The 9135-nt window shown below is 34.6% G+C and overlaps 3 protein-coding genes across 3 annotated transcripts; all 3 read right to left on the reverse strand.

Moving 5' to 3' along the window:
• Nucleotides 1-1279: 1279 nt before the first annotated feature.
• Nucleotides 1280-2668, reverse strand: LOC148304973 (uncharacterized). Its single transcript, XM_088267428.1, has 2 exons — nt 2446-2668; nt 1280-2415 (listed from the first exon to the last, which is right to left on the reverse strand). The coding sequence occupies exons 1-2, from the start codon at nt 2666-2668 to the stop codon at nt 1280-1282; spliced, it is 1359 nt and encodes a 452-aa protein (XP_088123554.1).
• Nucleotides 2669-2878: 210 nt separating this feature from the next.
• Nucleotides 2879-4150, reverse strand: LOC148304974 (uncharacterized). The gene has a single exon (XM_088267433.1). The coding sequence runs from the start codon at nt 4094-4096 to the stop codon at nt 2930-2932; it is 1167 nt and encodes a 388-aa protein (XP_088123559.1). The 5' UTR covers nt 4097-4150; the 3' UTR covers nt 2879-2929.
• A 38-nt stretch (nt 4151-4188) lies between these two features.
• Nucleotides 4189-6577, reverse strand: LOC148304975 (uncharacterized). The gene is made up of 2 exons (XM_088267429.1): nt 6167-6577; nt 4189-4460 (listed from the first exon to the last, which is right to left on the reverse strand). The coding sequence occupies exons 1-2, from the start codon at nt 6534-6536 to the stop codon at nt 4189-4191; spliced, it is 642 nt and encodes a 213-aa protein (XP_088123555.1). The 5' UTR covers nt 6537-6577.
• Nucleotides 6578-9135: the final 2558 nt, after the last annotated feature.

Genomic DNA, 9135 nt, shown 5'->3' on the forward strand with positions numbered 1-9135 from the left:
TTACAAAAAGCTTTCTTTACAGATTTGTAGATATCACACTGAAGTATCTTTATAATATGAACTACCACGCATGGGGGCGTGGCTTAAACTGCAGCTAGTTTGCGAATGTAAAAATATACCTACAGCCAAGGTTTGGCAGCAGGTAGGCCGGTGGGTTAAAAATTACTCGATTAATTTATTCCATTTATTTATGCTTTGTTTATATTAAAAATCTGGAGTTACACAAACATTTGATGCAATTTTATTTCCATGGCATGCAGCACGCGACATATTGAAAAACAAAATTGCTTCAAAAGAAAAATGCACGTACACAAAACAAACTATTATTATTATTTAATTTTCACAAATAAATAACTAGTACATGTATTATACAGTTCTCCAAAAATAATCACTTATTTTTAAAAAGGTTTTTGGTAATACGTGAGTTTTTTTATCCTCACACGTTTCACAATAGTCCTGTATTTTCCAAGCAGAAGCGAAGGTTCTCTTGGTAACTCCTTCCCAAGCCGCAGAAGTCCCGGCCCACAAGATAATGTCGTAAAGGGAATTGCCCTTTCTCTATTACTCGCTATGCGAATCATTGCTCGTTACCATTAACCTTTCCTTATTATTTGCTCGTGAGAGTTTTATTCATCAATTTCACCTAAATATACGATTCACAGAGTGCAGTATTACACCGATAGCCTATCTAGAATGTAAGGGGCGCCTAAAGCACATAAAGACAAATTAATGCTCTCGTAATCTCTTAACAAAAGAAGGGCTTCTCACGTGTGTGAGTGGAGATGTAACTAACTAACTAACTGTAGCCGTCTGGCCACGCCATTTGGTGTTGTCAGGTTGACAACACTGAGCGGATTCAACAAAAGCAGCCAACCGGAGCGCGGGGGCGAGAATCGCCTGCCATCGCTTGATTGTTAAAGAACGTATATTTTAGCTTCATATTTCATTCAAAGTTCAATAATCAATTAGATAAATTATAATAAGTTAATATCAAATCGTGTAAGAATTTTATATCAATAAACAAACTGTAAGTAAGCATTTCTTTTAAATCTCCTACTCTGGCATTCCGTCACCAAAACACAAACACTTGCTCACCATATAACCATCACGCCGCTTCCCGCAGGGGTAGGCAGAGAGAATAGAGCGCCACACCACTCTGTCCTTGCAAACATTCTTCGCCTCTTCCACGTTCATGCATCTCCTCATACATACCCGCCGATTGTTACGACTGGAGTGGATATGTGATTTCTTAAAGAGGTTTTTTTAAGAACATGAATATTCACACTCTGAACAAGAGAAGGGTTTCTAACCCGTATGTGAACACGTGAGCCTTTAGACTCTTTTTCTGCGAACTTCTAAAATTACACTCCGCACAAGAGAAGGGTTTTTCGCCCGTGTGAGTGAACTTGTGAACCTTTAAATGCCCTTTCTGTGAACATGTGTAATCACACTCTGAACAAGAGAAGGGTTTCTCGCCCGTGTGAGTGAACTTGTGAACCTTTAAACGCCCTTTATGTGAAGATTTATAATCACACTCTGAACAAGAGAAGGGTTGCTCACCCGTGTGAGTGAATATGTGAACCGTTAAATTCTCTTTCTGTGAACATTTATAATCACACTCTGAACAAGCGAAGGGTTTCTCGCCCGTGTGAGTGAACTTGTGAACCTTTAAATGCCCTTTCTGTGAACATGTGTAATCACACTCTGAACAAGAGAAGGGTTTCTCGCCCGTGTGAGTGAACTTGTGAACCTTTAAACGCCCTTTATGTGAAGATTTATAATCACACTCTGAACAAGAGAAGGGTTGCTCACCCGTGTGAGTGAACATGTGAACCGTTAAATTCTCTTTCTGTGAATATTCATAATCACACTCTGAACAAGCGAAGGGTTTCTCGCCCGTGTGAGTGAACTTGTGAACCTTTAAACGCCCTTTATGTGAAGATTTACAATCACACTCTGAATAAGCGAAGGGTTGCTCACCCGTGTGAGTGAACATGTGAACCGTTAAATTCTCTTTCTGTGAACATTTATAATCACACTCTGAACAAGCGAAGGGTTTCTCGCCCGTGTGAGTGAACTTGTGAACCTTTAAATGCCCTTTCTGTGAACATGCGTAATCACACTCTGAACAAGAGAAGGGTTTCTCGCCCGTGTGAGTGAACTTGTGAACCTTTAAACGCCCTTCATGTGAAGATTTATAATCACACTCTGAACAAGAGAAGGGTTGCTCACCCGTGTGAGTGAACATGTGAACCGTTAAATTCTCTTTCTGTTTACATTTGTGATCACACTCTGAACAAGCGAAGGGTTTCTCACCCGTGTGAGTGAACATGTGAGCCTTTAGACTCTTTTTCTGCGAACTTCTAAAATTACACTCCGCACAAGAGAAGGGTTTCAAGCCCGTGTGAGTGAACATGTGAACCGTTTAATTCTCTGTCTGTGAACATTTATAATCACACTCTGAACAAGCGAAGGGTTTCTCGCCCGTGTGAGTGAACTTGTGAACCTTTAAACGCCCTTTATATGAAGATTTATAATCACACTCTGAACAAGCGAAGGGTTTCTCACCCGTGTGAGTTAACATGTGAATCTTTAAATCGTATTTCCGGTAAGATTTAAAATAACACTCTGAACAAGCGAAGGGTTTCTCGCCCGTGTGAGTGAACATGTGAGCCTTTAGACTCTTTTTCTGCGAACTTCTAAAATTACACTCCGCACAAGAGAAGGGTTTCAAGCCCGTGTGAGTGAACTTGTGAACCTTTAAACGCCCTTTCTGTGAACATGTGTAATCACACTCTGAACAAGAGAAGGGTTTCTCGCCCGTGTGAGTGAACTTGTGAACCTTTAAACGCCCTATATGTGAAGATTTATAATCACACTCTGAACAAGAGAAGGGTTGCTCACCCGTGTGAGTGAACATGTGAACCGTTTAATTCTCTTTCTGTGAACATTTATAATCACACTCTGAACAAGCGAAGGGTTTCTCGCCCGTGTGAGTGAACTTGTGAACCTTTAAACGCCCTTTATGTGAAGATTTATAATCACACTCTGAACAAGCGAAGGGTTTCTCACCCGTGTGAGTGAACACGTGAGCCTTTAGACTCTTTTTCTGCGAACTTCTAAAATTACACTCCGCACAAGAGAAGGGTTTCTCGCCCGTGTGAGTGAACTTGTGAACCTTTAAATACCCTTTCTGTGAACATGTGTAATCACACTCTGAACAAGAGAAGGGTTTCTCGCCCGTGTGAGTGAACTTGTGAACCTTTAAATGCCCTTTCTGTGAACATGTGTAATCACACTCTGAACAAGAGAAGGGTTTCTCGCCCGTGTGAGTGAACTTGTGAACCTTTAAATGCCCTTTATGTGAAGATTTATAATCACACTCTGAACAAGAGAAGGGTTGCTCACCCGTGTGAGTGAACATGTGAACCGTTAAATTCTCTTTCTGTGAACATTTATAATCACACTCTGAACAAGCGAAGGGTTTCTCGCCCGTGTGAGTGAACTTGTGAACCTTTAAACGCCCTTTATATGAAGATTTATAATCACACTCTGAACAAGCGAAGGGTTTCTCACCCGTGTGAGTTAACATGTGAATCTTTAAATCGTATTTCCGGTAAGATTTAAAATCACACTCTGAACAAGCGAAGGGTTTCTCGCCCGTGTGAGTGAACATGTGAGCCTTTAGACTCTTTTTCTGCGAACTTCTAAAATTACACTCCGAACAAGAGAAGGGTTTCTCGCCCGTGTGAGTGAACTTGTGAACCTTTAAACGCCCTTTATATGAAGATTTATAATTACACTCTGAACAAGAGAAGGGTTTCTCGCCCGTGTGAGTGAACTTGTGAACCTTTAAATGCCCTTTATGTGAACATTTATAATTACACTCTGAACAAGCGAAGGGTTTCTCACCCGTGTGAGTGAACAAGTGAACCTTTAAATGCTCTTTCTGTGAACATTTATAATCACACTCTGAACAAGAGAAGGGTTGCTCACGCGTGTGAGTTAACATGTGAATCTTTAAATTGTATTTCCGGTAAGATTTATAATCACACTCTGAACAAGCGAAGGGTTTCTCGCCCGTGTGAGTGAACATGTGAGCCTTTAGACTCTTTTTCTGCGAACTTCTAAAATTACATTCCGCACAAGATAAGGGTTTCTCGCCCGTGTGAGTGAACTTGTGAACCTTTAAATGCCCTTTCTGTGAACATGTGTAACACACTCAGAACAAGAGAAGGGTTTCTCACCCGTGTGAGTGAACATGTGATATTTTAAAGAAGTTTTAGTTGAGCTTGTGTAATCACACTCTGAACAAGATAATTCTTTCTTTCCTGTGTGAATAATCTTACGTAACCGAAGATCCCGTTTCATTGAGCACGATGATGTAATTTCTCCGAGACCGTTAGGAGGAGAGTGCTGAGAATTCTCTAAACGTGTAGATGTAACACTTCTCACTAAATCTAAAAACAAAAAGAAAATTACTTCACTACACTGAAATAAAGCATCACAAAAACATAGAACTGATCATCTTATCACCATTAAATAATAAATGAGAGTGATTAATAAATAATAGCTAAAACTTAAATTGATATCAGTATTTTTTTCTCGAATTTCAATAAAAAAAGCAATCATACAACAAAGAGTCGGGGCACATTTGCAAGCGTACTGGGAACGATTAGGGTGCCATCCACAGAGTGAGAACGCAATTACGTTCGCAATTTTTCTAACACAAATTTTTATCAATATTGATATTAAAATAATTAAGGAAACATTTGTTTTATTGTTTGCAGCTAAAACTGGCGAAAGAGGAGAACCCATTGGGAGTCCGTCTCGTTGTTCATTAATTAAGCTATTAAATTCAAAATAATTTTGAGGTGTACAAATATCATAAATTAGAGTCATCTCTTTTACGTATAAATAATCTAAATCTGAATCGCATAGTAGTTTCATAAAAAAAAAAACACTTTAAGCATCCTCTATTGGGACGTTTGTGAATAAATTTACAATATCAAATGAAATAATTTTAGCTTTAGAAGGAATATTAAAAATTTTGGTTTCATTGATAAATACTAAAATATTCTTTATGCTATATGTTGGTGAAAAAAGTTTGTGACAGATAATTAAATGATTAAGTAGTTTACATAGTTTATAATTTGGTGCACTCACATATGATACAACTGGTCTAATGGGAACATTTATTTTGTGTAGTTTGGGTAACCCGTATAGACTTGGAGTTTGGGGTTTTTATTAATGATAAAATCTTTAATACTACCACTAGGGCAACGTTTAAGTTCTTCTTAAGCCCCCTTTACTAACCCCTCCTCCCCTTAACGTACCCCTCTCCTTATTTATGGAACAGTTTTTTTTTTTATTTTATATTTAAGTTATTATTCAGACCTGAAGATGGAAGCTTAGCTTCCGAAACTAGTAGTCATAAATAAAATAAAAACTCAAGTCGTATAAAAACAAGTGTTTCCTTAATCATTTTAACATGTCTTACCACAAAGTAAATGCCGAAACAATAAATAAAATATTGATATTATTCATTATATCGGACATTGGATTCACCTAACGGATGAGATGTAAATTTTAAAGGTGTCTCAATGTCATATGAAACATGTATCATTGTTCCCTTTTTATGAAAGAAAGTGGAAATCTGAGCATTCCAGGGCTTACGACCTGGTATTTGGCTGGCTTAAGCGATCACTTTATATACTTATGATATTAAATACGCGGTCATCCCTCAACTTTGGCTTAAAAATCGGCCATACTGTATCAATACTAAGCCAAAAAAAATTGCTTAGCTAGGATAAGAAGCTATTCTAGATAAAAATTAGATTAGATCCAGTATTGATTCCATGGTGTTAATTCTAGATGGTACGGTATAGAATTTTACCGAATGCGAATTGGAAATCCCCGTTAGCTTGTCTATTGAATTATTTGAAAGCCCACGTTTTCAGTAAAGAACCTTTTCAGGTCTTCTGGACAATGTATGCCATGAACGGTTAGTAATCATACTAGTGTCTACTAATTTGGGAGAACAATTTTGTTATACAAGTCGGAGGGCCGAGGGAGGAATGAAATGCGCTACGCTCGGCGTCTAGAGAGCTGAAACCGCGTCATAAATGTGGAGATTGTTTACTTCATACAACAAAATGTTACTTACTAGATTCAGCTTCAAGTCTGCTCGAGGATTCCGCGCATTCTCGTTTGATGTCGGGATGATCAATATCTATCTCGGTGAGTATCCTGATATCGCTAGATATTAGTTTGCGGTGCAGATCAGTAGCAGTGCCCGACGCAGCTGGCTCCTCGTTCAGGTATTCCCCAGTATGGAGAGTATCATCATCACTTCCTGGTTCCTCCTTGATCACAGGATCATCTGGGTAAGTAATCCTGGAGTACGACAAGTCGACATAACAATGTCGTAAATTACAGTAACCCTCGAGTAGTGCTCCTTCTCCGGCAGAGAGAAGGATAGGATCCCCTTCTGCATTTCCCGGTTCAGCCTTGGCTGGAGCTAAAGTAGGCTCCATCTGTTTTTTAAACTTCGAGTTGAGTTTCGGCAGTGTATCTGCAAACTGAAGAAAACCGGAATTCAATTAAGAAAAGGACACGGTAATATTAGCGGTGGCCTGCGTACCACATAGGCACCCAAGTAGTGCCTACCCTACCTGACTAGTGGTAAAAATATAGTTTTTTTTAAATAATAAGATGTATTTATCGACATAATATGTCATATAATAATATGTATATATCAGATAAATTTGTCCCCGTGAGATGGGGACGACAACGAAGGCGATACTGGAATGATCACGTTAACAGAATGTCAGATGACAGACTTCCCGTATCGCCTTTCAAGGAATCCCTGAAGGACGCAGACCTCCAAAAAGGTGAAAAGACAGCTAAGAGTCAACATCCCAAGAGCTACAAGCGGAGGCACAAACAGATCCTTAGGATCTAGAAAAGGTAGAATAAGAAGAAGAAGATAAATCTGCTCAATTGATTACTTTATTCACTGTATTGCAATCACCATTCTACCCATGATTGACAGGCACTTCACTGAAATTTTGAAAAGTACAATTTTGTTCAATTCTGACAGTTACTGTCTTTATTGATCTTCGTTATTAAGGGGTAATCCATTCATTTTACCTACATACGCATTGACATGATAGAACGATCATTTCCATCAATGAAATAAGTATATTATAACAACAAATTAGGATACATGAAATTAATAATTATTATAATAATTACCTTTCAGACTAAGCACGACGCCACCGACAGCGATACATAGACAATAATGCCATTCATAGACAATAACGCGTAATTAGATTTCGAAGAGCAACGGCTAAGTACTTACCTAAGCTTCCGGCCGAAGTCTCGGGTTCTGGAATGAGGATATTATTACGCAATATTTGCGGTTTGATATTGATATGTATATATATGTCTATATATATACTATATATAAGTATATATATTATATATATATATATATATATATATATATATATATATATATATATATATATATATATATATATATATATATATATATATATATATATATATATATATATATATATATATATATATATATATATATATATATATATAAATATATATATATATATATGTATATATATATATATATATATATATATATATATATATATATATATATATATATATATATATATATATATATATATATATATATATATATATATATATATATATATATATATATATATATATATATATATATATTTATATATATATATATATATATATATTTATATATATATATATATATAACGTGGTAATATTTTCCTTTTGAAAATTGGGTGTAAATAATATGTAAAGTGGGTGTATAATAATAAAATAAACAATGTGTTGCTTTGTAATTAAAGTTTATTCTTAATTTATCTTTATAATAATTTTTATATCTATCTATCTATCTATCTATCTGATTCTGACAGTTATTTTTTCCTATCGGATCTCTTTTGTTTAATTCTGTGCGACGCATGCGACATCTGTGGTAGAACTGTTTTATAATATGTAGGTACTTTTTGTAAGTACTTAATAAAATGTATAGGTAGGTACCTAGTTATTTTATTACATATATATATATATATATATATGTATATATATATATATATATATATATATATATATATATATATATATATATATATATATATATATATATATATATATATATATATATATATATATATATATATATATATATAAATATATTTATATATATATATATATATATATATATATATATATATATATATATAAATATATATATATAAATATATATATATATATATATATATATATATATATATATATATATATATATATATATATATATATATATATATATATATATATATATATATATATATAAATATATATATATAAATATATATATATATATATATATATATATATATATATATATATATATATATATATATATATATATATATATATATATAAATATATATATATATATAATATATATATATATACCGTGAAGTGGGTATACTTTGCACCATGGGTGATACTTTGCACCACCTTCTGTAAAGAAATTGTGGAGCTGGTCATCTCTGATACATGTCATTTTTCATTCTTTTTTCTATTGTTTCTGATAGATGGCACTTCAATCTACTTTTTAGTTTAAAGAAGTAACATTCGGTCGCTATTGCTTCAATGCGTATTTCCTGTCCGAACGTAAAGAAAGTTTTCTGTCTGAAAATTGTGTCCGAAAAAATCCAATGTAATCAGTATACTGAAACAAGTTACAACAAGTGAGTGGTCTCTAAATCGTAGGTAGGTAGGCCCTGCTTTTCTCAAATGTTGTATTTTTTGGTTACGTTGTCAAGTTTATGTAAAAATTATATTTTTTTAAGAACTTACTTGTATTGACTACATTTGGGGTAACATTGCACCTGGTGCAAAGTATCCACAAAGGGCCATAGTTAATCAATTTGATCAAAAGTCTTAAAACGGCTAATACAACTTGACATTTTTGCTAAATATCTATAGGTTTAGTGTACTTACTTAATTCCTGATGGTATATTTTTTTCAAAAATGTCAAGAACACACAAGCAGCGGCCT

This window comes from Brachycentrus maculatus, unplaced genomic scaffold (assembly GCF_059751285.1).
Source record: "Brachycentrus maculatus isolate JH-2025_06_01 unplaced genomic scaffold, ASM5975128v1 h1tg000295l, whole genome shotgun sequence".
Taxonomy (NCBI): domain Eukaryota; kingdom Metazoa; phylum Arthropoda; class Insecta; order Trichoptera; family Brachycentridae; genus Brachycentrus; species Brachycentrus maculatus.

Coding starts and splice junctions, on each gene's coding strand:
- LOC148304973 (XM_088267428.1), bottom strand. CDS start 2,668: ATGTTCACTCACACGGGCGAGAAACCCTTCGCTTGTTCAGAGTGTTAT. Junction 2,416..2,445: donor TTCAGAGTGTGATTATAAAT/GTTCACAGACAG, acceptor AAACGGTTCACA/TGTTCACTCACACGGGCTTG.
- LOC148304974 (XM_088267433.1), bottom strand. CDS start 4,096: ATGTTCACTCACACGGGCGAGAAACCCTTCGCTTGTTCAGAGTGTGAT.
- LOC148304975 (XM_088267429.1), bottom strand. CDS start 6,536: ATGGAGCCTACTTTAGCTCCAGCCAAGGCTGAACCGGGAAATGCAGAA. Junction 4,461..6,166: donor CAGACTTGAAGCTGAATCTA/GTAAGTAACATT, acceptor TTTTGTTTTTAG/ATTTAGTGAGAAGTGTTACA.